Source organism: Alternaria burnsii (assembly GCF_013036055.1).
Source record: "Alternaria burnsii strain CBS107.38 chromosome Unknown 701, whole genome shotgun sequence".
Taxonomy (NCBI): Eukaryota; Fungi; Ascomycota; class Dothideomycetes; order Pleosporales; family Pleosporaceae; genus Alternaria; species Alternaria burnsii.
The window spans coordinates 485,445-512,761 of NW_024066124.1; the positions used below are offsets into that span (position 1 = coordinate 485,445).

At 51.8% G+C, this 27,317-nt stretch overlaps 7 protein-coding genes across 7 annotated transcripts; 6 read left to right on the top strand and 1 right to left on the bottom strand.

The window, feature by feature from the left end:
- Positions 1-424: 424 nt before the first annotated feature.
- On the top strand, positions 425-4,433 carry GT037_009995 (kinase-like protein; the record flags this gene model as incomplete). Its single annotated transcript, XM_038935042.1, has 5 exons — positions 425-1,534; positions 2,322-2,877; positions 2,927-3,351; positions 3,401-4,280; positions 4,333-4,433. 5 exons carry the CDS (start codon positions 425-427, stop codon positions 4,431-4,433), a joined length of 3,072 nt encoding a protein of 1,023 aa, XP_038782456.1.
- Positions 4,434-4,922: 489 nt separating this feature from the next.
- On the top strand, positions 4,923-9,908 carry GT037_009996 (structural maintenance of chromosomes protein 5; the record flags this gene model as incomplete). Its single annotated transcript, XM_038935043.1, has 7 exons — positions 4,923-7,097; positions 7,149-7,221; positions 7,272-7,399; positions 7,449-8,065; positions 8,116-8,435; positions 9,173-9,647; positions 9,725-9,908. The coding sequence occupies 7 exons, from the start codon at positions 4,923-4,925 to the stop codon at positions 9,906-9,908; spliced, it is 3,972 nt and encodes a 1,323-aa protein (XP_038782457.1).
- A 604-nt stretch (positions 9,909-10,512) lies between these two features.
- Positions 10,513-12,708, top strand: GT037_009997 (uncharacterized protein; the record flags this gene model as incomplete). Its single annotated transcript, XM_038935044.1, has 3 exons — positions 10,513-10,611; positions 10,667-11,189; positions 11,408-12,708. 3 exons carry the CDS (start codon positions 10,513-10,515, stop codon positions 12,706-12,708), a joined length of 1,923 nt encoding a protein of 640 aa, XP_038782458.1.
- A 1,481-nt stretch (positions 12,709-14,189) lies between these two features.
- GT037_009998 (di-copper centre-containing protein) lies at positions 14,190-15,081 on the top strand (the record flags this gene model as incomplete). Its single annotated transcript, XM_038935045.1, has 3 exons — positions 14,190-14,428; positions 14,490-14,716; positions 14,780-15,081. The coding sequence occupies 3 exons, from the start codon at positions 14,190-14,192 to the stop codon at positions 15,079-15,081; spliced, it is 768 nt and encodes a 255-aa protein (XP_038782459.1).
- A 2,852-nt stretch (positions 15,082-17,933) lies between these two features.
- GT037_009999 (uncharacterized protein) lies at positions 17,934-22,364 on the bottom strand (the record flags this gene model as incomplete). Its single annotated transcript, XM_038935046.1, has 4 exons — positions 17,934-18,815; positions 18,918-19,152; positions 19,204-19,526; positions 19,926-22,364. 4 exons carry the CDS (start codon positions 22,362-22,364, stop codon positions 17,934-17,936), a joined length of 3,879 nt encoding a protein of 1,292 aa, XP_038782460.1.
- A 790-nt stretch (positions 22,365-23,154) lies between these two features.
- Positions 23,155-25,023, top strand: GT037_010000 (ap4a phosphorylase 2; the record flags this gene model as incomplete). Its single annotated transcript, XM_038935047.1, has 5 exons — positions 23,155-23,234; positions 23,294-23,383; positions 23,436-23,720; positions 24,026-24,221; positions 24,277-25,023. The coding sequence occupies 5 exons, from the start codon at positions 23,155-23,157 to the stop codon at positions 25,021-25,023; spliced, it is 1,398 nt and encodes a 465-aa protein (XP_038782461.1).
- A 658-nt stretch (positions 25,024-25,681) lies between these two features.
- Positions 25,682-27,141, top strand: GT037_010001 (carboxypeptidase a4; the record flags this gene model as incomplete). Its single annotated transcript, XM_038935048.1, has 5 exons — positions 25,682-25,994; positions 26,043-26,280; positions 26,339-26,532; positions 26,581-26,746; positions 26,808-27,141. 5 exons carry the CDS (start codon positions 25,682-25,684, stop codon positions 27,139-27,141), a joined length of 1,245 nt encoding a protein of 414 aa, XP_038782462.1.
- Between the last annotated feature and the right edge of the window lie 176 nt (positions 27,142-27,317).

Sequence of the window (27,317 nt, forward strand, 5' to 3'; positions counted from 1 at the left end):
GTAACATGGAGCTAATGACCCCTCATCTTCACTCACGGCTCAGACTCCAGCCTCAACAAACGGTCCACTCCGTTTTTGCTGCCTACTGCCCTTTCGCAGCCTGCTATTGTATCTTCAACTTCACTTCGCCTTTGTGTGTGCATTTGTGAAGCACGGTTTCAGTTTGGCCACACGTACTTGCTTAGCTGCAGATAAGGCTTCCATGACGCTCATCGAGCCTTCTGCTACGAAGCTCTCTTCCCAACGACTGCCTCAATCAAGGCCGAACATTGACTGGCAACAGTTGCAACTCCATATTTCATAGCATCAGCATCAACATCAACATCGGTATCCGCCTCTGTCCTGACACTCGCTTACCACCACTTGACACAGCTCATGGTACCATTTGTGAACGCAAGCGCAAATCCTCTACAAGACATCTATCATGGCTCGCAATGACAACGGCGCAACTTCTTGGCCTCAATATACCACTGATCCTGATGACCCGCATGCAGAGCTGACTGCCCCGACTCTCTCTTCGCAGAGACCGTTTCAACAACAACTTCCACCCATATATCAAAACTACCATGGGCTCGGTGGCAACACTTCAGCACCCCTCATACCTGAGAGAAATCATCCGTCGGTTTCCATGCCTCTCGTGCCGCCTACGAGCAATTATCCATCGGGAAGTTCGCCTTTGCCATTCATGGGGAGCAATCGTCGACACTTTTACCCCCCCGCCACATACTCATATGAACCGTATCCAGTGATGAATCCCTCAAGGTCATCGCCCACGCGAAACGTGTTTGATCAGCCGCTGGTGGGCCAGACGTTGTATAACAATGGTGTCAGCGTCCAGAGCTACCCTTTCCCAATGTCAGCAGGCTACAACAATCCTCCTCTGTTCGGATCTTTCAACGCTGGACCTTCATATAGTCCACCCCGCAGCAATCAAAGGACGAGCGTCGGACCAACTGCCCGCAGTGCACGTGCAGATACTGTACGTGGCCCTTATGCAAGAAATCGAGAGCCAGTACCAGGAGGCCGGGCTCGAGATCCGAGACCACCACCTCAAGGACCGAGCCAAGCAAGGGAACAAACATATCCTGGATTCGAACAACCTCTATGGATTTCCTTTCCAGGTCCGAGCCGCCGCTCAGACCGTAGTACGTCCCCGCGCGCCTCGAATCGTAGGAATTTCGAGCGGTACTCGGTCGACCTCTCACAGTCGAGCACGTCGTCTGACGCAGAAGAAGCGGCTGCCCGTGCGCCACCATCGAACCGCACGAGGCACCGACCAAGAGAAGTACGACCACGGCCGCCAGGCCGCCAGACTTTTAGCGACCCCAATGTTTCCACTGCTCGACAGATCAATATACTGAAGCTCAGCCTGAATCGGCATCTACCAAGCGCGCTTCCAGAGGATGCGTCCAAAACTTGTGATATCTGTCAGAAAGACTACGCCACGACACTTGTAGCACCCTCAGAAGACGATGAGAATGCTGTGCAGCTAGTTTGCGGACACAGATTTGGAGAATTCTGCATAAACCAATGGGTCAGTATAAGTATCTAGAAGAAGTTGTTTACCTGCTGATACAGCCCAGTTTGATACGTGCAGAGAACATAAGAACAAAGTTACTTGTCCCATGTGCCGGGCACAGCTGATAGAAGAGCCCCGCTGGATCCCACCCTTGCTGCACGCATCTTCGCGTGGGCAGGCATTTATCGAACTTCTTGCCCGCGAACAAGAACTACTTGCTCGCGCAGAAATGCAGGCCCACGAGTTTCAGAGCCATTTCTACCAGACATGAGGGTTGGGAAGCGGGATGGGGGCGAGAATACTGTTCTTCGAGCTGTGATATCATTGTTTCGGACGGGTAATCTTGGTCGACTACTCAGGGCGTTATTGTTTGGTGGTGGTAATTACTGATTGTTGCACAGGATGTGGGTAATTGGGATACAGAGGGCGTTAGATTGGACATGTACATAATACGTGCCGAGCATGAGATCAACATCAGCATCTTGGTGGCTACCGAATTTGCGTGTCATGACCTTGCGTCGATCGCAGATGGGCTCCACTTGCCGGGATGCCTGGAATTCATCGTTGCCCGGAGCCACACTTAGCCCAAAACATGCACCCCGCCATCAACACAAACTTGACCCTCTACACCCTGCGCCCGTCAAACTACGAAGGCGTGTAAAGTGTTGCGTTAGGAAAACACTGTCGCCGATTGCCTGCGCCCGCATTGCTAGCCTTTTGCTTCTTCGCGCTTGCCTGCCTGTCCCCCGCGGCTATTCGCTGCTGCCCATCCACCGCTCCTTCCTGCCCCATCGCCCAGTAGCCCATCATGGAAGACGGCAATAGAGACAACTTCCAGCTGCCCGCCCCTCCACCCCCACTGCAGACTCGCGACAACGCAATGGATCGCCCAGGCACGCCGACCGAGGCCTTCATGAGCCCGCAGCAGACGCCCCAGGGCAGTCCAAGCAAACACCACCAGCCGCCCGGCGCATTCGATCTGCCGCACGTCTTCGAGAATGCCATGAGGCTGCTACCCACCATGGGCTCGCCCTCCAGGACGAAGCCCGCAACACCAACACTGCCCAACAAACTGCAGCTCGGCGACTACAGCGCACCGGACAGCCCAAGTCATGCACCGGGCAGCCCCACACGCAAGTCGAATCAAGAGAACACGCCCCTCAGTGGGCGCCCGGGTCTGCAGAAGGAGTCGAGCTATCTCACACACGCAGCACAGTCGCGGCAGGAGCCCTACAGGACACGCGAGGAAGGCCAGCAGTCTACGCGCTACATCAACGGCCCACAGCGCTTGTCACCAGAGGAATTGGAGAAGGCAAGGAAGCCGGCCGTCAAGCGCCTGGCCAACGTGACTCAGCTGTGTAAGGTCTGGATCAAACCATCTCGAGCCAGTGCTAATGAAACTTGCAGACTTCCTCGATTACTACTACGATCTGCTCACTTACGTGCACAGTCGCCAGAGCCGTCTGTCCCAGTTCAAGGCCCAGAACCCTCCACCGCCAGATACACCAGAAGAGGAATACAACGATGCCCTTACACAATATCTCGGCCGCGAGCGTGCCAATCTCCGCAAGCGACGTACTCGGTTACGGCAGGGTGATTTCCAGATCCTCACACAAGTCGGTCAGGGTGGCTATGGACAGGTATACTTGGCCCAGAAAAAGGACTCACGCGAGGTGTGCGCCCTCAAGGTCATGAGCAAGAAGCTGCTATTTAAGCTGGACGAAGTTCGCCACGTCTTGACAGAGCGCGATATCTTGACCACTGCTAAGAGCGAGTGGCTTGTCCGCCTACTCTACGCCTTCCAAGACGATAAGAGCATCTACCTCGCCATGGTGAGTTGCAGCAAGAGAAGGCATTGCGTAATGAACTGACGACTGCTAGGAATACGTCCCCGGAGGTGACTTCCGAACCTTGCTCAACAACACTGGTGTCTTGCACAACCGACATGCCCGCTTCTACATTGCCGAAATGTTCTCGTGTATCGATTCGCTGCATCAGCTGGGCTACATTCATCGCGACTTGAAGCCCGAGAACTTCTTGATCGACAGCACTGGACACGTCAAGCTAACAGACTTTGGCCTTGCAGCCGGTATCCTTGCGCCTTCAAAGATTGAGTCTATGCGTATCAAGCTCGAGTCTGTCAGTGACGTTGTGTCGCCATTTGGCCGTCCTATCGAAGACCGATCGGCAGCACAGCGTCGGGAAAACTACCGCTCTCTTCGCGAACGGGACGTCAACTACGCCAAGAGCATTGTTGGAAGCCCTGACTACATGGCGCCTGAAGTGTTGAAGGGTGACGAGTACGATTTCACAGTCGACTACTGGAGCCTGGGGTGTATGTTGTTCGAGGCCCTAGCCGGATATCCACCCTTCGCTGGTGCCACGGTTGACGAAACCTGGCAAAACTTGAAACAATGGAAGAAGGTCTTGCGGAAACCCGTCTACGAAGATCCTTCCTACTTCCTGTCGAAGCGCACCTGGGACCTCATCGTCCGTCTCGTAGCATCCAAGTCTACTCGCTTCCGCAACATTTCTGAGATACATGCCCATCAGTACTTTGCTGAGGTCGATTGGACGAGGTTGAGGGAGCAGAAGGCACCGTTCGTACCGGAGTTGGACAGCGAGACCGATGCTGGATACTTTGACGATTTCGGCAACGAAGCCGATATGGCGAAATACAAGGAAGTACACGAGAAGCAGGCTGCTTTGGAGGCTATGCAAGACCGCAACGTTCAGATGGGCAAGGGTCTATTCGTTGGATGTAAGTCTTGACGAATACTAGTGTTTCGTCAAATTGCTAATTTGTATTGCAGTCACCTTCCGCCACAAGAAGACAGCCGACGAGAATGGCAAGCCGTCAAGCCCCAGGAAGCCGCTTCCAATGGTTGAGGAGAACTTTGGCACCATATTTTAAGAGCTATCATTCTGCTTTGCGTGTCGCAGCACTGGTTGCGTCGGCACCTTCTCTCCTTCGTACACCTGTTTTCAGGCATCAACCACAGCAACTGAAAGTCGTTGGCGCGAGCCGAGTTATGAGGTGCGTGCGTGGAGAGGCCAGTTTCTAGGTTCCACGTTGTGACATGATTTGTTAGATTTGGCGTTCAGTTTGGTCTAAGCATAGTTTATTGGGTGGGCAAGTGATTTGCGTGCATTGAGTTGTCGTGTATTAGTAGACAATGAGTATAAGAACGAGAGCGGTGCTTGCTCATCCTGCGATATGCAAGTGATTGTACAATGGAGAACAATCGACTAGAGCTAGCATGGAGGTGTCCACACGACAGCACGTGATCGCGTTCAGCGCACGGAGCCACCGCGTCACGCTAACGGATAGTTCCCGTCATTCAACCCCCTCCCTCATACTGCATACTCCACATACGGCGGCCCACACAAACAAATCGCGACCATGCCTGGTATCGTTCAGCGAGGTCGAAAACGCCCGTCGCGCGCGGTCAGCGAAGATGAAGACGAAGGATCTTCTGCCTCCTCCTCTCCACCGTCCGCCGCCAGCAAACGCGCACGCTACGAACAAAACGCGCCCAACGGCTCCCTCCGAACGAATGGCCACCGGAACGGCTCGACCGCACACGCTCAGGACGATTTCAAACCGGGCTCCCTCGTCAGAGTGAAGCTCACAAACTTCGTCACATACACGGCCGCCGAATTTCATTTGGGACCAAGCCTGAACATGATCATCGGTCCGAACGGTACAGGAAAGAGCACCTTGGTCTGCGCAATCTGTCTGGGTCTCGGATGGAACAGTGAACATCTGGGCAGAGCTAAAGAGCTGGGCCAATTCGTCAAACACGGTGCGACAGAAGCCGTCATTGAGATCGAGCTTGCAACGGGTTCTGGCAAGGGCTCAAATCGAATAGTCAAGCGCCTCATTCGTAAAGAAGACAACAAGTCTGTCTTTTTTCTAGAAGATAGGCGCGTAACCCAGAAAGATGTCGTAGCGATGGCTAAAGGATATTCCATTCAAATCGACAACCTGTGCCAGTTCTTGCCGCAGGACCGTGTTGTTGCATTCTCCATGATGAGCGACATCGACCGTCTACGAGAAACTCAACGCGCTGCAGCGCCTCCTTACATGGTAGAGTGGCATGACCAGCTAAAGGCCCTGCGTGTCAGCGAGCGATCGAAGGAGGATGAGCAGACCAAGCAACGCGAGAGTCTTGAGAAATTGGAGAAACAACAGACCTCATTAAAAGGCGATGTGGACCGTCACCACGAGCGCGAAAATCTACAGCGAGAAGCAAAATGTCTAGAGATGGTCAGGCCTATGATCGAGATGAAGGACCTCAAGACAAACATCAATAATATCAAGGCGGAAATCCGAGAAGCAAGACTGGAGCTCGATCAGATCAACGTCGACATAGAGCCAGCGCGTCAAGCTCAGTCGGCGGTTGAAGCATATCAGGATCAAATACAGCAGGTTGTGCGCCTTCGCAAGAACCGCGTCGATATGATCAAGACTCAGGCCGACAACATTGCGAAAAAGGTCGACGCTGAAAAGACGAAGGCAGCAGAGTCTACGGCGATGATTAATGCTGAACTAGCATCGAAGAAGACGAGCGAGCAAGACATGGTCCGCCTAAATCATGAGATCGTCAAGCTGAAGCAACAGCAAAACAGTGAGCCCGAGCATTACGACGCCGAGTCTTACGAGCAACGCAAGGCAGCTCTACGTAATGAGATATCAACTAGAGCGGGCCTTATCGTGGAAAAGGAAAACATATTACTCGATATGAGGAACCGTCGCGTGCCTGACATCTCGAGGCAGAATGAAAAACTGAAAGCAGACCGCGCAAGGCTGAATACCCAAAGCGGGAAACAGGCCAGTCTCTTACAGAGACTTTCTCACGACACAGCTGCTGCATGGGACTGGGTTCAGAAGCACAAGGATTCTCTAAATCTGAAAGGCAAAGTGTGCGGTCCGCCGATCCTAGAATGTTCCGTCATAGATCCTAGGTATGCTCAGGCCATCGAAGGGCAGTTGAGAAGGGGTGATGTCGTTGCCATTACCTGTACCCACAAAGATGATCAAAAGCTACTGATGAACAAACTCTTAACCAAGAAAGAGAACGGCGGGCAAGGACTTCACGACGTCCATCTTCGGACATCGCCGAAGCCTCTCTCTGCGTATCAAAAGCCTGTCTCTGAAGCAGAACTGACTCGCTACGGATTCGAGGGATATATGTTAAACTACCTTCAAGGGCCGGATGAAGTCTTGGCCATGCTTTGCGACAACAACAGATTACACCAGATTGCCTATGCTGCGAATCCAATCTCTGACGAGCAACACGAGGCTGTAACGAACAGCCCGATTCACAGCTGGGTCAGTGGTGTGCTCACGAATCGCGTTGTGCGACGTTACGGCCAAGCTTCAACATCTGTCACAAGACTTAGACCGGCACAATTTTTCGTTGACCAGCCAGCCAACGCGGATGAAATGCGGGAGCTTGACCAAAAGCAACGGGAGCTAGTGCGAACAAAACAAGAGCTGCAAGAGGAAAACGCTGTAGTCAAGAATGAAATGAAAACCCTCAACGAGGAGATTGCAGAATTCAGACAAGAAATGGTATAGATTCCTGCTGGTATATACGATCTCTATTTACTAATAAGGGGGTAGGAAATCGTCCAAGCTGAGCAAAATGGCATCAGGAAAGCTTTGGCCGAATGGGAAGCCCTTCCTGGAAAGATTGGTGTGTGTTTCAATTATGAGAGAAAGAGCATGTTTGCTGATTCCATATAGCAATGAAAGAAACGGACCTGGACAGCCATAAACAGAAGATTGCGGAAACGGCCGACCGGATTCGAGCAATCAAAGCCGACGCTCGTGTCGCATCACTGAAGGCGGCTAGTCTGACGCTCGAATATGCTGTAGGTCAAGGTCATTCTTTCGTGTCGCATTTGCTGATCTGCTTTACAGAAAGCTGTCACACAGATGAGAGCATTTCATGAGTCGCACGTGGAGGCTGAGATTAGATTCATCGAGGCCAAGTCTGAACTAAGGGGCTTGATACAGGAGAACAGCGAAATACTGCAGAAACAGCAAGCACAACAGTACAGGATCGCTGAGCTTGATCAACGCCATCAAGCCCTTCGACGTGACTACAGGAGGATTTTCAACGTCACGCAGGAAGAGATCAGCACCTGCACAGAGGAGGAGAATCGGATGATTCTCGCATACAAAGAATCTATCCCCAGCATCGATGACCTGGACATAGAGATACAATCTGTTACTGCGCGATTGGGAATGATGGCTGAAGGCAATCCTGGGGCGATCAAAGCTTACGAGAAGCGCGAAGAGGAAATCAGAACAGCACGAACCAAGCTGGAGGAGTACGCCCGTGATCTCGAGCAAATCAAGGATGAGATCAACGAGATCCGCGGCAAGTGGGAGCCTGAGCTCGACCGTCTTGTTCGCAAAATCAGCGCAGCCTTCGCGCAACAGTTTGAGATGATCGGATGCGCAGGAGACGTGCAGGTGAACAAACACGAAGCAGATTTTGATAAATGGTCCATCCAGATCTCCGTCCGCTTCCGGTCAGTTTTTTCCTGGTCCGTGAATGAAACGACACTAATGATCCTAACAGAGAAAATGAGAGTCTCAGCGTCCTAGACTCCCACCGCCAATCCGGTGGCGAGCGCTCCGTCTCAACCGTCTTTTACCTCATGGCGCTACAAGACCTCGCCCAATCGCCCTTCCGCGTCGTCGACGAAATCAATCAGGGTATGGATCCTCGCAACGAACGTATGGTACATGGACGCATGGTGGATATTGCGTGCCAGGAGAACACGAGTCAATACTTTCTTGTGACACCCAAACTTCTGCCTGGTCTCAAGTATCACGAGAAGATGAAGGTGCATATCATCAACTCTGGAGAACATGTCCCGGTTGCAACAGGAAAAACGGGTGAGTGGAATTTGTCAAGTATGGCAGAGATCGCCCTGGCAGTTCGGCGGAGCGTTGCTGTCGCTTGAAGATGTAAAACTGTATAAGTGCTGTCTAAGGGTAGACGAAAGCATCTCGTGTAAGATGTGATACTGCTCCCATGGTAGTCAGGGGGCGTTTACGGTTTGACATGTTTATCGGCGGAGGGTATTGGCATTGGCAACGGCGCAGGTGCATAACGATACCAGTGCTATGACTTAGCAAACGCGCGATATCGATCGCGCATCGAACATTCTTAGCGCTCTTCTTATCAGCGCTATCGCATGGCTTGCGCGGAGAACATATTGAGGTACCCGTATCCGTACGTGGCTATGTAACCATTTCCTTTGACATATTGTGTTCGTGCGACGCGGCGTGGTACCTTTGTGCAGCAACAACTACCTTATTCTGCAGACACCTCGCCAATACTCAGCTGTAGGTCGATCTGAACACTCTCCACTGGCTGTGGAAGCTCGAAAGCTGAAAAGTTTGTACGAGGCAAGCGCGTACCCTGGTACTGCTCGCCTGTATTATAGGTTGGGGTGGTGCTATGGCTCGCTACAGTTGGTGCCAGGGCTGCGTCATGGTACAGATTACCTTGGAAGGGTTGCATCGCAAGAAGGCGACCTAAGAGAGGCGCAACCGAAACGGGGATATGAGAGAGCCTTTTTCCTCGGGTGTATATTGGATAAATGCCTACGTTCACTTCATCACTATAGGAGAAACGCTGAAGAAACAACTACCTTCCAGAGCAACAACAGCATTGAACGACTTCGGTAACATGGCACTGTACACTATATGCTTCGCCTTCGCACCTCTTTTACCTCTTGTGAGCGCTCTGCCACATACTCTGTCTGTTCTCCAAACCATTGAGACAGAAACATGGCAGATTCCCCGTCTGGATATGCACATGATGAGCATCGGCACTGGTATTCCGGGTAACCCACCTTGGCCTGAAGATTCAAAGTTCAAATCTACCATTGACTTTGACGTGATGGTTCCAGCTGCGACAGGACTGGCAAAGTGGAATTGTCAGGGTGCCATGGCAAATGGTACTATCACGGATCGGCTGATCGATTGTGTAAGATATGAGGAAGACGGAGAAGGCGGCTTGATGTTTGGGATGCAGAAGTATGATGGTCTTGGAGAACGAAGGGCTGAGTTAAGCTTCTCGCTGTGGCTGTACAGGAACGGGTATGCTTTCTTGGCTTTTTACGACATCCTCACGATCATGCATGTGTCGACATACAATGACGCTAACTACTGTGTAGACAAGACGGTGACTTGCTTGTCCCGACGTTCTCAGGCCACACAGCTATCACAGCAAACGACGCGAAGGAACCAACCAGTTATCTTACGTGTCTCCAGGGTAAACCGTACGACAGGTTGAGATGTAAGATCAAGAGCTATCTGAGTGTAAATAAAGAGCTTGTCATTGAAGGATCAGCTGCCTAAGAATCTGAAAATGGCACAATATAAGCAGATCCGTCAAAGACCGAAGCGAAGAGGTGACGAAGCAAATGTCTAAAGCCGGATAGTGGCGATGATCAAAGGAGACCAGCGATATGTCGGCGATAAATTCGGCTAGAGAAGCGTTGTTTTGGTCGTATGTATCACGGCGTGTATGTTGTACGTAGCGGGGCGGGAGTGGCGTGTTTCAAAATCTCCATGCTCTTCCCCTCCCGTTAGAATGACTTTGACCAGTACGTGTCGGTGAAAAGATGCATGTAACCTCGATGTTTGCACGAAAGATGCTTCGCGATAGCCGAATTAATAATCCTGCACTCTTGTTGTCCCTGACTTCACCTTTTACGGATTCCTATGTGGTCTGAGTAGAGCGCCGCCGCGTGACTGAGGCTGCGAAAACGACTTGTCGAGATTCGAGACAGCGACACGTTAGAGTGCTACTGCAGGTATACTGCTGCACATATGCATGACAGGACTGTTGCAATTGTTTGTCTTGGAAGTAACGAAATTGCGTTCCCCTCTACCTGTGCACCTGCTTCTTAGTCTCTTCCTACTCACGCTTGGTTGCTAGCGACCTGCTCGCATTGTGAACATGCTTTCTGTCGTCGCCGTTGCTGTCATGGGTATTGCAGACGTTCTTAGGGCGTATTCCGTCGATGTTGGACGAGATGTGATGGAAACAGGATGCATTGTAAGTGCTAGTCCAGGAGCTCTATGATGGATAGGTAACTGATGTGCTTGCATAGACCTGTATTCCTGATGTCCCTTTTACGAAAACAATCGGCGTGCGAACAATAACCGCAGCAGCCAGCATCATTGTAGACGAAGGTGTCTCTTCCAATCATCTACCGCTCGAAGAAATCCCTTACATATCTCCTGTTCCAACAAAGCACTCGCCTCGATCTTCGCCCCAGCTCACCGCTGCAGCAAAGGCTGGCATTACCTTTGCTTCCATCGCTGTTTTCGTCATTCTACTTCTACTCGTACTCGAGTATACCTGTCTTCGACGAAAACGACGGGACCGCGCCTTAGAACGAGCAATCGATGAAGTGGAAGATGGCACTGAGCTGGAGGAATCCACGGCAAGCGAAAGCAAGGAGAACATGGTACTCGAGAGCAGAGTTGAGATAGTTATCGAAGAAGAGCAGCGTAGTGAAAGTGAGAGTTGGAACGGGGAAAGCCAGTGGAGCGTCGGTACAGATGGGAAAGATAGTGATGGTGATCTTGGTGAATGGGAGAGAGGAGGGGGATGCGAGAGAGGGAGAAACGGTATGAGCCTATCACGAACAGAGAGCTGAGTCTGGAGCGGAAACCATCGCGTACGATGAGAACAGATCAGGGTTGAGGTTGCCGTTGGGACAGTGGGTCATGCTCACGTCCGCATTAGCGCAAGAGTTTCCCTCTTCTGTGAAACTGTCTACACATTTAAGCCTCTTAATCCACTCACTTCCATTTCTCTTGTGGCCCAACCAACGCACACTTTGCAGGCACAGAAAGCGACCGCTGTCCCACCATGGCTTCCAATTGCAAGATCACATCGGCTAATCAGAGTCTGTGGTTTCTCGACCCTGTCGTTATCGAACTCCAGTCATGTCCAGTTGCAAGTGCGGAGGAGATTGCCGAGCTTATGGTTCCAGCCCGTATGAGGGTTCTCGATCCCAGCAGTGGGACTGCGGTCCGCGAGTTCAAAAATGGCTATGGACCTTCTAAATGGGATCGCTCCACGATAGCAACTCTGCACGATACGTGTGCTCGACCATTGCACCCGCGTTCACTGTCAAAGATCCTCAAGATGGATCAATCGTGGATTGGTGACGCGCAATTCTACCCTCCTCTCATTCCTCCTTTATGCCTTCCACTGCTAAGTCAAGCAGATCGCGAAGCAACAGCGAGAGGACTGCTGGAGCATTTAGATGATCCACAGTATACCGAGTATGCGACGACACTCACCTTCCGATCGTCTGCCGGAGACCGATGCCTCAGGCACTTCGTAAGTAGTAACGAGACTTCAAATACTCTCCGAAAGCTGTCGGTGAACATTACTTCGATCATGCATTGCGGTGCTCTTCTCCCTCTAGAAGCGTCAGCTTTGACAAGCAGCAGTACGATACACCTCATTACGGGTGTGCGCGTCTACATCGTGTATCCTCCAACGCCACACAACATGACGACTATGCAAAAGTATTTGCTAGACCTCACCAAATATCCTGCGCCAAAGCCTGCAAGCGTATGCAATGACTTACAAGAAGGCATCACCTTTGTTCAGCGCGCTGGTCAGACTGCAACCATACCACCGTTCTGTTCAACAACGATTCTCTCTACAACAACCAGTGCAGGGGTCATCGTCCGCTTGCGTTACCGCAACGACCTGTCAATGCGACTGACGCAATTGGAGCTTATAGTAGCTCAGATCAGGGCTGTACAGCACGTGTGTCGAGAGACAGCGGACACATCGTTGGAATACCACACTGTGCAGCTGTACAAAGACGTATCTACAGTTTTTAGAGCATCGGAGCCGAGCACTCCTGGCCGAAGACGGACATTGGCCATGAGAGCTGCTTGGCAAGACCACAATACTCGTTTCCGGGCTCTGATAGAGGGGTATGTCTCCTGGCCGTTGAAAGATAAAATCCGGAAGAATGTCCCGCGACTTTGGAACTTCGCTGTGCAGAACCAGAAATTCGAAGAATGTCCAGTCTGCAACGCGGACCTAAAGGATCTCGGCATGGCGTTCATGGCACACTTCCGGAAAGAGCACTGGAATAAGGCTGAAGACAACACTCAGTGAAGGAGGGATTGATACTGGTTACTGATGCACGTTTACGATGAATCGCAGAGGATCGCACGAGAGAGGAATTTTTAGTGGCTGAGAAGTGTCATCGTGCTTTAGACCAAGCTCCGCTCGTCGAAGACCATGGCATCAGATCGCTCGTAACATTTGGGTGTAGAAGGAGTTCGAGACGCGATGCGAACGAAAATAAAACAACAATATGGGGTGGCTGAGTAGCGTGAAGGACAAGAGGCTGTGGGATGCAGTGATGTTTGACAAGGACAAGTTCGTTAAGACCGAGATTTCGCGGCCAGTCGGGAACGGAAGCTTTCCGCACTGCCTACATATCATTCGATTTCCGTTCGCAACAAGAACACTTCAGCGCCTACATCCTCTTTTATTCATCAGGAACCTGGAAATTGTGGTCAGCTTGACGCTCGAACGATGCGAGAACCCATGAATGGAAGCCTGTTTTGGATCCTACAGCTACCGTCCGATGCGTGAACAAGATTTGCCGTTCCTGCGTGGCTGCGGCGCAGTCGTCCTTGGAGCGGCCCGTCCACGCCCTGAGAACCCTCAATTTCGGCATCCTCAGGCACATTGCGATCGAAAATATTCCCATTCGGACGTATTCTTGCCCAAAAGGTAACTGCAAGCATACATAGATGCCGATAAACATATACATTCCGACATTAATTCTCCATGCCCGTATATGAACTTTACCAGTGCAACGACAGGTCCATCCGCGGCAAAATCTTCTGCGTCTAGTCCTTGAACGTCACATCCAGCATCTGGAATGGCATGATTACATGCAGGCAGGACGGCCCAGCAAAGACTGACACATCTCAAGTTACTTGCTACATACGATCCACTGCCACAAGTAGCAGGAGTCGTCCGTGTAAGGCGGTCTAATCGGATGCAAGGGCCCGACCCATGTCGCCACATGCAAACGTAGATTAGTACGGGGCCGTAGGATTTCATATTAGACTATTTGCACGCACTCGATGCTGGACAGCCGTCTCGCAGCTCCTTGTCCTCCTTGGTCAAACTCGCTTACAGAATGCGTTTCTGCAGTCTTCCCACCGCTATCCTGGCATTGGCCAGCTTAGTTGGGTCCACTGCGTTGCAGCCTCGTGACCTTCTCCAGGACCTACAAGATCAAGCATTGGCAACACTCAAAGAGGCGGAGAGGAATGGTACGCTTGAGAGGAGAGCTGGCTGCAATATTCTCCACAGCGCCCGTCAGGCGAAACTGGTAGACAGCTCCACGATACAACTTCGATATAGTGGAAATTAACTACCAAAGGGATTGCATGTCCACAAAGGAGCGCAAAGCGTGTAGTAGCGCTGTCAAGTATATGTATACTTCACCTTCCAAGTCTGATCCGACATTGGTTCCTGGAGCTCGAACCCGATGCGACGACTTTGTTGGACAGCATATCAATCAAACCAGATCGATTCATGGTACTGGAAACTTCTTAAGCTGGCATAGGTACTTTATGCATTCCTTTAAGAACGCATTAAGGGAAGAGTGCGGCTATACTGGCTATCAGCCGTACTGGAATTGGTTTAGTTACCAGGACGATCTGAGCAAGTCCCCAGTTTTTGATGGTTCTGCTACCAGCATAGGTGGCGATGGCTACTATGTCAAGCACAATAGAAGTACCGGTGGCGGTGGCAGAATTTATCTACCGTCTGGCAACGGTGGTGGCTGCATCAAAAGCGGACCGTTCCAAAAGTAAGCTACTACAAAGTCTCTGGCCTTTCGTAACTCAAGTAACATTTACTGATAACGTCAGCGTGCAACTGAACCTTGGACCCATTAGCCCTACTATGGCCGGAGCAAACAAGTCAGCATCAGCGCTGGCCTGGAACCCGCGCTGTGCGAAGAGGAATCTTACCAATTTCGCATCTAAGACCTGGTTCACTTTCGAAAACCTGTACAACATCACGCTTGGTGCCGCATCTAAGGACATTTCATCCTTTCAAAATGAACTTCAGGGTCGTTTTACCGATGGCTTCCTTGGTCAGTAGTATCCTGTATGGACTGTGGTTGCACTTTGTACTGACTTTGCTCACTTACGTTCAGGTCTTCACGCTCCGGGTCATTTCGCCATAGGTGGCGACTGCGGTGACCTCTATAGCAGTGTCAACGATCCCGTTTTCTTCATGCATCATGCAATGCTTGACAGAGCGTGGTGGATCTGGCAAGCACTGCACCTAGACCAGGCGAAGTCTGTTGAGGGATCGCGCTCTATGTTAGAACCGAACGGCCCAAGGACTACGCTTGATGATGCCATCGAGACGAACTGGCTGAACACTCCCGATGTCAAGATCAGTGACGTTATGAGCACTCTCAGCGGAGAGCCTCTATGCTACATCTACTTGTAGTGTATCAAGGAGGATGAACAAGGACAGTATGCATTTCGAAAGATTTCAAAATATAGTATGTTTCGACTCGATGCAGCCGATCAGCGTTGTAAGTGTTTAACCATGATAAATTGTAGTGCTTGCAAAGCATCCGCCAGACCAGAATCGGCAGCTACCACCGATACACTGGAAGGGCCCGATCTCGATACCAGAAAGCAGGTCTTTTCTGTTCGCAAACCATCATATTCGTTCTACAAATTTCCTCCTTAACACAAATAAGGTTTCAACTTCCACACGCTTTTGTGATCTTTGGCACTTTGAGACGAGTCGATGTGACCAGATCAGGTATGTTGGTCGACTTAATGCACGGTCGAGAAAGCGAAGAGAGCGGGCTGACAAGACTGGTACGGATTACAAAACTGAAGACGCGACCATCGAAGTGACCGCAATGGCCGGAGCCATGGACCGCTGTTCCAAAAATAGTTACCGACGCGCCGGCCTAGCGACTGTGATGCAGGGCCATCGTCCAAACGCTTAGCGATACATGCCAGACCAGCCACGCGGTGAAGAAAACGAGGTCGTATTCTCATGAGAATACAGCAATGATGAAGTTGGAAGAGGTGGGGGTTGTCGTCGAAGTGAATTGGATGCTCTTGTCTCTGCTGTTGAAGTGGTATAGGAAGCTGAAGAAGACGCTGACCGCGATGAGTCCAAAGACGACCGTGGAGAGATGTCATTACGTGATACAGACGCCTTATCTGACATATCAGACAGCTCGAAAGCATCCTCTTGGCGTTGTCGTGGTTCGATTGATTGTACTTTGCCCTTGTGGAGTGATTGGTGAAATTGTAGAAGCTCTGAAGATTGAAACATGGTTGTTGCTCCATGACAAATGTTGCGAAGAATGCGTCGCCTTTTCAAGCTCAAGATCTTCCTTGTAGGACGGTAGTGAGGATGAGACTTCCAATGCGCGGCTAACGCTGGTAAGGAAGCTGATGATAATTTTCATTCTAGCTTTCGACAGTGCTCTCTACTAGTGCTTTTCGTCAGTCTTCGTACACGCTATGATAATTTTTTTACGTCGATTGTTCAACTCCCGTTTGACGTATCACGTTGTGTCATGTAGCAAGCCTGCGGGAGCTACGTAGGCTACCTGGGTTATGTTGTACAAAATGTCGAATTCTGGGGAAACCAGCATACAAGCCGTGACGGTTGCTCGAAGCAAAATCTGCACACATCCAATCACGATAAATATGGTGAACACAATACGTCAGAGGGAGTTGTTGGGATGACATGGAGTTGTATCCAAGAGATAGTATCTGTTGCAAAGAAGAAGAATTGAAACTTGAGGAATGCAGCGCAGACAAGAGCACTGTTCATAACTTAATGTAAACTTGTCATGCACGAGCTTCATGGGGAAGTTATTGATTCTGTATGAATTTACTTCCCACGTGGAATTGATCACGGGTAAACGCGTCGGATCAGCATCAGCTTGCCGCTCCCTATACGGGTCGGCCCTGTTTCCCTTTGGGGCATTGTTCGGAACCAAAAGTTTGATATGGTGATGCAGCTGGTTCCTGCCAATGAGAAGACTGCATAAAGAGCCAGACGTTCTAGCCTCAAGGGAACTTCTTGGGTAGACCTGACTTGCAATATCTATGAAAGTTCGTTCACAATCGATCGATCGTCTATGATCTTCAAGATCGATACAACTCCACTATTTTTGAGAAAACACGAGCAAAATCCCTACTCAGGCGACAAGGTGACAAACACCAGAGACCGCCACCTGTTATCCGCCCATAAGAAGGCAGTAGGAAGAGCTTGGACTGGATATTAGTTGCGCAAACCGCACGATCGGGCAAATAGCGCGGTGTACTCATCTCCAGATTCAACGGATGGTTCGTTTACCGAAACGGTACCCCAATAGACGCCACTGTTGCTAGTCAACGCACAATGCGCGATACGACCAACAAGTATTTTCGAGTACTGCGATACGGGACGCAAATGACGCATGGTGGACAGACAACAGCTATGCTCTAGTCCATCATGACATATGAACGTGATGAGCCACGCATAATCGACAACAAAACACTCATAATGAAGGAGCAGTCAAGAGATGCAGGCACGCCAGTGGATAAAATGAGCACGGGGGCTTGCAAAAAGCCTTGATGAGTGTACCTCAGCGAAAGGCCGTCTTGGCGAGCAAACTTCAAACTGAGATCTGTTCAATTGATTCATGCGTAATGATCATACCTTTTGAGTCCTTTTGCATATTGACGCACCATACTTCTGGTTGGCCTAGCATGTGAGAAATGACTCGTCCGAGACGAGGTACTCAAGTGATACAAGAATGTCGGTTTCGGACGGCTACGGGACTAAGTGGCCTTCGGCATAGGCGCCGGGGTACGCGGTATCACCCTACGCATACACGAATCGAGCAAATCACAATCCGGACAAGTCGATCTGGAATTGCTGTACGAAGAAGCTCAACCCTTGTGTTGCACGCACCATACATAGTAAACATGATTGTTGTGGTTTGGATGACGAAAAATGTAACACGAAAGCAGGCGAATGATACCAGAGTATCTTTTGGTGTCGCCCACGACTCGAGTAAAACGTCCTTCCTCGTATGCGCCCTTAGCGTCGATCGACAGTCTGCTAATGTCCGATTGGTCACAGATACTACACAAGATGCAGAGTGACGATGATCATATTAGATATCTACTGGTGATATCGAAGTCCAATCAATCTGAGGGCGCAGAAACAAGAACGCAAAACAGATGCCATGACATGTGAAGGGCCTCCGATCCATAAGGACATCAAATATGTGCCCTCGCCACCAAATTTAGCGCCCACTCATATGTCGCAAGCCTTCAAACCGATTTGCCATTGTGCTCACCACGGCGGGACAACTTTCCGTGGTCAACAGGAATGTTTGGCTGCGTGAAGGCACTAATAGGATCCTCGCGCTCGGATTTGACGCCCTCACCTTGATCGTCCGTCTCCAACTTGACATGCTGACGTAGCTCGACCATAGCTTCAATGACCTGTAGAGCCATGCTGTGATTAATCAACCCCTTCACATGCTGCCATAGCTCAGGATCGAGTGTTGCCGCCAAAGTATCAACAACCAGACTCTTGAGTTGCTTCGGAGTATTGTCTTCCTTAACGGCGTGCTTGAAGACAACACCAAAACTGCCATCGGCTGCAACATCTGGACCGTATCCCAGAAGTGTCTGGATGAGGACTCCATGATTCTCAGCATGCATGAGACTGTCGCTCGCGGCCCTGTACAATTGTTTCAAACATATACTAGCGAGTTCGTCAACACCAAGTCGTGTAGCAAGCTTGAGAACAGAGTAGAGCTGTTCAGAACCCTCGTATAGACACTTTTCTCGATAAATCCACTGTATGAAGTATCTCACAGTCGCCTCCTTCTCATCAGGAAGTATTAGACGGTGCTGCGCGGCGGCTTTGAAAGGATCCTTCTCGGCTCTCTTGACTTCGGTCTTTTGGATGTCGTGGAGTCTTTTAAAGAGTGCAGAGGCTACATCTTGTAGGGCATGGGGCTTGAGGAGATCCAATCTACCCGATAGGCTCAGGTCCGAAGCGATCTGTGAAGGCTTCGGGGCCGACTTCTTGACGTTTTTGGCAGACATCTGGGAGGTGACTTCGTCCATAATGAGTTTCTTGACGCCGGTGGAGTACCCAACCAGCGGGTAGTTCTCAGATGCCTGCTTGATCAGTGGTTTGACCTGATACATGTTAGCTGAGTTCAGTTGGAGGTGCGCGTATGACTGAGCGCGTTGAACATAGGAATTGTCGTATACAGTCCAAGTTGTGCTCACAACACGTACTTGTTGTTCCAAATGCCTGTCTTCAAACTCCTTCTGAGAACACTCCGGAAATACGTATGCTGCGACTTTCTCACGAAACGCGTCGGCCTTTGCGAACTGCACCCTAGCCGACCTTGCCTTCTCGAATTGACTTAGGAGTTGCTTGCTGTGAACGCACAGAAGCTCCTCGTGCACAGTGAGCTTGGTCTTGAGGTCGAGCTCACATTCGATAGTGATGGGGGTTTGCATGAGCATTCTAGTGGACTACGTTAGTCTGATAACATGCAAGTTTTTAATGGCATTTTACTGGGGTGGAGTGAAGTCGACAGTACCCGGCGTATGCGGGTATGACTTGAAGTCCGCGGCGTTGTCCATCCTAGGCGGCTCCATGGAGATGCTCGAGCGACCAATACTGCTGGTGGGCAAGGTCGAAGCACGAGACGGGGTTGCTAATGGAGTTGTAGTCGTGGATCGATCCACCTCAGAATCATCAGACATTGCCGCAGACAGCAAATTGATTGTTGCAGCAGAGTGAGAAGATGGTAAGGTAAAGGGACGGAGAGACAAAGACAATGGCTTTATTGGAGCTGTATAGGCTGAATAGAGCTGTTCGAGGAGATCGTCTCTCACCTAAACACAAGAGCAGTTCAGCGAAGGGTCCACCAAAAGCGGGCCAGAGGTAAGAGTGTCTTCAGCGTCACCTTGAATATCACTCTGCTTTCAGAACTGGATGGGATGGGATGTGGATGTTCCATAATTGGCGGTGACTCGCCGTGATAATGCATGTAATGGTATCAAAATCTACTCAAAGTCAACGCTTACTCCTTACCCATGCCATGATCAGTCGTGCGTATCCTTGGCCGTTCGAAAAGCATACTATATCTTCCTTCGCTTGCTCGCCGTGGGTTGATCCTCCTCCTCCACCGACGGCGTCCCTTCATTTCCCACGCGTCCACTGTCCCTCTCTACGTCCCTCCATGTACTGACTAGACCTTGGACAGTCTGAAACATATCCCTCGCATCGCTCACCACACCCTCTTCTCCAGGATTGAACATGACTGCGTTGACAAACATGCGCATCAATTCCTTCTCCAGCTGCGCAGCATTGACAATTGCCTTTGGAGGCACGTTGTCTGCCGTAATCGGCAACTCGACAACGCCTCCTGTCGCGCCACCAGGACTACCAGTGGGATTATCGGACGCTGCAGCGGCTGCCGCAACTTGCTTTGAGCCTGTTGCTATAGCTTTCTTTATGGAGGAGAGATCCGTGGGACGTTTTATTATGTCGTAGTAGCCTTCGGCGTCTTTCGCGCGCACAGCTGTATTGAAAGTTGAAGCGTGTTTGTGTGAATTAATATCATACATCATGGGGGCCGTCGTGCGGGCAAAGTTCCGTGGTGCGACAAGAGTTTTGGGCGGGCCTGGCGTGCTAAAGGACGTCTCTTCAGTCTCCTCGAGAGAAGCCTCGCGGGCATTTCGTTTTCGGCGCGTGGAAGATGATGCTGAGGTAGGAGCTGCTCCTCGTCGACGCGTGGACATGTGCGATGGTGTCTCAAAGGAACCTTCCTCGTCAACAGGCTCCACAGAGGTTCCGCGCTCTGACTTGATCCGATGACCGGCTTGCGATTCATTATCCGCCGCTATTGTGTCTGTATGTGAGAGAATGGACTGGCTTCGACTCCGATCTCGCACAGAGCCACCTGCTCGAGAGGATGCAATGCTACCAGGTCTTGTCCGTTTCGCTGGTGCTTTCCTCCGTGAGCGACCAGAACGGGATTCTGGTTCAAGCAAAGATTCTTCTTCTTGGTCGTGGGACTGCTTGGAGTTTTGCGGTGTCTCGGTGTCTGTTGCAGGGTCCTGTTCTACCTCTTTCCCTTTGCCCTTTACTCGCGACTTGCGCTGCGTTTTTGACTTTGGTGGTGTTTGTTTCGGTCGTACAAGAGGGGGAACATCGTCGAGAGGCAACACCTCGGGGCGTGGGCTTGCAGGAGTGCTAGGCGGTCCAGTGAAGCTTGATCGCTTCCAGAGACTCTTGGCAGATACTGGAGTCGCTAGAGCGCTCTGCGGTGAGCGTGCGTTGATCGGTGTGGAGACAGACTGTCTCGCCTGGACAACAAGAGGATGCATCTGCGGTGCGCCTGATTTGCCGGTACCAGGAGTCTGTACACTTGCTCTCGACATTTGTCTGTTACCAACGGGTGTAGATACCTGAGCATGCTGCTGGGGCACGGCGGCTTGATGGTGGACGCGTGACGGGTCCTGGGGTGCAACCTGGAACGGTGGAAGCATGAAGCCTGCTTGAGGTGGTGGCTGAGGCATCTGAGGTTGCAACGGGGGGTATGGCTGGTGTCCGGGAGGAGGTTGATGAGATTTCTGCTGCTGCTGCTGCTGTCCAGGATGGAATCCAGGAGAGTGAGACCCTGAGGATTGCTGTAGGGGGTATTGCTGGGGTTGTCCAGGATATGGCAACTGCGACCCTGGGCGGCCATACTGAGGTATTCCATTCGGCGCATAGTTCTGGACTGGCTGGGGCTGCAATTGGGGACCTGGCGACGGCGGCTGCTGCGGGTGGCTCGCTGGCTGAGGTTGTATATTTTGAGGGAACGGAGGGCCATTTGGATGGGGCATGCCGTTATGATTCGGATGAGGCTGTGATGTTTGCTGGAATCGCTGTGGTGGTGCTAGCGGCTGGTTGGAACTTGGTTGCGGAGTGGAAGGTGTACGCCGTCCATCAGAGGAAGGGTGCTTCTTGCGAGGAGATGGTGAGGGCTGTCCGTTGTGAAGTGGTGGCGCGGATCCCGGTTGTTGTTGTTGGGTAGAATCTGGGGAAGGCGCGATGGAGGGTCCACCTCGCGAGCCATTCTGAACAGGCGTCGGGCTGGCAGTGGGCTGCAAAGCTTTCGGCGCAGACTGTGGTGACTCCGTAGGCAGCTGAGGGCTTCGCGGCGATGGTGTGCGACCACTCGACCGCTCCCGCTCCCGCTCCCTCTCTCTCAGCTGGTCGTCCCACTCCCCACGCTCGATGCCATTGATCTCGCGCTGCAGCCTCTCGTAGCGCTCCTCCTCTAGTCGGATCTGCTCCGTGATCTCGTAGCGGTACGACGCGTATAGCTTCGTGACGAGCTTCGGTATCAGGTGTTGGTGTTGCAGCGACTCCTGGACAGTGGGCAGGCTTGGGCTATGCCTCTTTCTCTTGCCCGAGCTGGCGACTTCCCCATTCTGGTGGCCATCGCTGTCGGCGCCCTGCTCGTACTCGATCTCTCTCTTCAGACGCTCCAGGTAGAAGTTGCGCAGTGCATCGGGACTGAGGCGGCCGGGCTGGAAGTACTTGTGGTCGGTGATGTCCGGGTGTTTCTTCAGCAGGTCGGATATCCTGCCGAAGACGGCGGGCCCTACGCCGTAGGCATGGAGGCACTGGAACAGCAGCAGCGACTCGAGGTTGGTGTAGGCGGAGAGGCTAGGATTCATCCCCCAGGCGTCTGCAGCGCGAGGGCGATGGGCTCGGGGCGGAAGGGGAGCCACGGCTGCTGTGTCGGGGGAGACAGTCTACTGGGCCAGGCCGACGGGCATCGCATGCGACTCGAGGAGATGGGCGCGTCGGGCGGGGAAATTGTGCGAGATGGACGGGCGCTTGGTGTGGATGGGGGAGATTGTCGCAATGTCGCAAATTGTCGTCGGTGGTTTCGTAGCCCAGCCGCCTGAACCTGACGCCTACATCGGGCTGCCCCTGACCTGGGCCAATCAGCGGCGCCCGGCGTCACGTCGCCTTCACGCGAGCGCGGGGCCAGACTCGAGCAGACGGCGGGACCTTTATCACGCGTACTGCGATACTTTCGGCAAGCTTCGTTATAGCTCGAACCCGCATCTGTACATGCAATTGTGACTTCTCGTCGTCGGTGTGCACCCGTATCTCGTCGGCCATTCTTCGTCGGGCTCTCGGGAGCTGCGGCGCATCCAAACTCTCCTCCCTCTAAGCTCCACATGCGATCTACGCCCAAATTAGTTTGGGGGCATAGGCATCCCCTTTTCCTGACATTGCAATCGTCCTTCCATCTCCAATCCAGGGCAGCCATATTATGCTGCCTCCCTCCCATTCCAGGTCTGGCTGAGTTAAATGAAACATCTTTGATCCGCTGAGCCACCTGCCGACTCTTGTCCCATCTTGTTCCAGCCCATAAATATATCCACTCATCCCCGAGCCTCTCCACGCCGCCTGCATCCTGCATAACCTGTTCCCGTCCACCCCCATCCCTCCATCATGACTTCTTCCTACCCTGCACAGTCCGTCACCATGGAGGATCCAGACCAAGGCTGGAAGCCAAACAACCGCCCTCAATCGTGAGCTCTCCCGGCGCTAGCATAGCTCCCGCCTGTCTGAGACTGACCACGCCCTGTAGCACGGTAGCGCGCAACTTCATGTCAGAGCTCGACAGCCTCTTCAACTTGGACGGCGGCCTCGAGAACCTGGACAAGACTGTCCTTGAGAAGTACGCTTCTGCCAACTTCACCGCTACTTGGAGCCGGCTGACAGGCGCGCAGGAAGCAGGCAGTCACAACCCAGACCAAGGAGCTTGAAGCCCTCGAGGCAAGGCTCAAGGCCGCCGAAGAGCGCCTGAACCAGGCAAAGAGCAACTCTCCACCAGCGAAGCGGGACACGCACCGCGAACAAGACAACGCTCGGTTACAAGGGGCCGCCAGCCCCCTTGCCCAAAAGACCCAAAACATGCCAGGTGCGCTACCAGAGACACCGACTCCTACATCGACTACCAGTGCTGACTATGTCCTGGTAGAGCGGCCACTTTCTGCCAAGCCTGAGACGGCATAGTTCTACCTCATTCACTACGATACCACGATACCCCGGCACTGCGCCCACATCCAATACACTGCTTCATCTCTGTGCCTGGGAGACTGCATCTTGGAAAGGGGCATATATCTTTTATAATCGACGATGGCATTTTCATTTCTGGCTGGCGACATCTTGTTACTAGTCCCTCGGTTTCGGGGCGCTTGTGTGCTGCATGTCTCTCTTTGGATTGTTTAGCTGCAAATGCTACATAACCTTCATGACCTTCCAATCGTTTCCTTGTGGTGTTCTGCTCTGTTTCGGTTATACGCCACTAACTCCGTAGCTTTGAGCACAGGCCTGGTAGCCTCGTAGCAGACTCACCGACACATGCATCTTCTGCGTCGCAATCTCACCAGGCCTGCAATATGGACGACGTAACGGAGGCTGCCCTGATCAAAACGTTCGACAAACTTGCATCAGAACATGTCATCTTATACGGGCCCTATGAGTCGATCGAAGTGGAAGATGAAGGGTACCCTGTAAGCTAGTCCAGTGTCTTCGGAGAAGCTAAACCCGTACTCATGCCATGTCAAGATGGAGTTTCGCATCTGCCCAGCACTAGCTACAAAACCTCACACAGTGGGAGCTACCAACCATGCCTTCAATCAATCGCGAAAATTGGGCCCAGGAAGCGACATGTTTTGCCCGGACGAGCGAATCATGATCAAGCAGATCAACGGAACGCACGACTTAGCACTGAACCTATTCTGTGTGGATAAGCCGCAGTTACTGATGACGACCTTGGACTCGTACAAGCGTCAACACGAGGCTCTTGACGCAGACGATTTTACAGTCATGCTTGAAGTTTTGCGAAAGCTTCCAAACATGTACGTCATCTTCAACTGTGGGGAGAGAGGTGGATGCAGTAGGGTGCACAAGCATCTCCAGGGCTTGAAGGGGCCACCACATGCTTTCGACTATATCATCTCCTCTCTTCACGATTCGTCGAAGAAGGTACCTTATCAGTTCTTCGTTCATGAGTTCAAGCATGGGTTCAAGGACACTTCAGCCTCAACCGTTGTTGATGCGTACAAAAAGCTTCTCTCACAGTGTCAGTCATCTATGGGAACTGAAGAAGATGATACTCCTCCACACAACGTCGTCATGTGGGCTGATCGTCTCGTGGTTGTTCCACGTCGGGCAGGTACCACAGAAGGAGCAAGTGCGAATGCTGGAGGAATGCTGGGAAGTGTATGGGTAACCGGCAAAGAACATGTGGATAAATGGTCTAGGGTCGGCTATGCGAACGTGTTGAGGGAGTTGGGCGTTCCACGTTCCTAAGAGAACGCCATAGTATCACTTGCATCTCGTATATTCAAACAAGTCGTTGTCGAGGCGCTTGCAGACCATACTGTGGCTGCTCAATATGCATCCTCCTTCCGATTCCAGACGTTCGCTTCGGACCAGATACTCACCATACTGGAGCACGTCAAATTACTAACAAACACCACGAGATCACGTACCTGGCACTATCCAAGCCCCATATTTGGCCTATCTAGTAGCCAAGACAAGCCAGCATAGTCTCCGAAACGTGCACCTGCCTAATGCGACAGACTAAAACCGCCCGCACCAATCACGCTTGCGTGCCCACGACGTCAAGAAAATATGCCAAGTAGCTCAATATATTAATCCGCCGTCCAGATTCTCAAGTAGACCTCCGAGAGCGTTCGCATACTAATCTCCCGCGCTTGCATCATCTACGTTGGGCTCTTTCGAGCGTACATCTCCCGTGCTTGCAGCAGATCGACCGGGAGCATGGGGCGACTACCTGCCTAATTGATGCAATACTCGAGGACGACAAGAACGAAGGTATCGGTGGTGCTAGGTACTGGATGGGAAGGTCGGTTATGGACCGGTATGGCTACTACATTGCTTAAAAGGAAGTGCTTTCCCTATGCCATCCTGCACTGCCTAGGAGTCATCACATCCACCATCCATCATGAAGACAACCATCCTTACTTCAGCACTTCTTCTTTCTTCTACGGCACTTGGTACTGTCGTTCCCAGGGCAGGCAAGAAGGTCGATTACAGTGGCTTCAAGGTCCTACGTGTGTCTAGCACCGATGCTGTCAAGGGAGAAATCGAGAACTTGGCTGCGCATGTCCTGAACCCTGGCACGTCCGCCGAATTAGACGTTGTTGTTTCGCCCGAGAATGTCGACGCCCTGACTGCGTTGGTCGCTGAGAGCAAAGTGCTGAATGAGGACGTTGGCGCAGCTCTTGCAGAGGAAGGCGAGATGAGTGTTTACGCTGGTTAGTAACGACCAAGCAGCTGTGATGACATCGATTGACCATCCGCAGTACCCAGTGAGACTTGGTTCACAGCCTATCACCCATACGCCGACCACCTTCAGTTCCTTCGGGATCTGCAAGCCGGGTACACTGGACAGTCCGAGATCTACACTGTCGGCACCTCTGTCCAAGGACGAGCCTTGACTGGTATCCACATCTGGGGTAGCGGTGGAAAGGGCTCAAAGCCTGCTGTCGTCATTCACGGCAATGTCCACGCAAGGGAGTGGATCACCTCCATGACTACCGAGTATGTAATCTGTTCGTACAACCAGTGCAAGATCTATATGCTGACTCTAGACTCTCAGGTACTTTGCATGGCAACTGCTTACGAAATACGGCTCTGATGCGAGCATCAAGTCGCTTGTCGATAAGTTTGACTTCTACATCACGCCCATTGTGAACCCGGACGGTTTTGTCTATTCTCAGACGACCGATCGTCTTTGGCGCAAGAACAGACAGACCGTCAGTGGTAACACATGTGTTGGTCGTGATATCAACCGTAAGTCTTGCGACAAATCTTGACTGAAGCCTCTGACATCCTTTGCAGGCAACTGGCCATACAAGTGGGAAGTAGCAGGCGGAGCTTCCACGAACCCTTGCTCGGAGACATACAAGGGTGTAGCGGCTGGTGACGCGCCCGAGAACCGGGGCCTCAAAGCGCAGATTGATTCGCTCAAGGCATCGCGTGGTATTCGCCTTTACCTCGATGTGCAGTAAGTCCTCACTATCTTAATCTTCAGAAACTCCGACGCAGGTCGCTAACCTCAGCTCCAGCTCCTACGGTCAATACATCCTGTGGCCTTACGGCTACGACTGCAGCTTACGCGCAGAGAATGACGCACAGCACCGTTCCATTGCAACCCGTGCTCAGTCGGCTATCCGCGCTGTCTCCGGCACTGCGTACACCATTGGTCCCAGCTGCTCGACGTTGTATGCTACCACGGGCTCTTCGACTGATTATACTGATGTGCAGGGTAATGCTACCTACTCGTACACCTATGAGCTGAGGGATAAGGGTACCTACGGCTTCTCGCTGCCGGCAAACCAGATCAGGCCGACTGTTCTGGAAACCTGGGCTGGTGTTGCTAGTATGCTGAAGGACGCTTAGAGAGGTGTTGATATGTGTTCAAAGATGCATACTGGAGGCCGAGCTTTCCCATGATTGGAGGAGACACTAAGATACTACGAATATAACGCAGTGACAGAAAGTAAAAAACAGTTCTCAGGAAGCATAGGAGTGGCTTCAATCTACTCGATGCTATCAATCCCTTCGGATTAAAACCG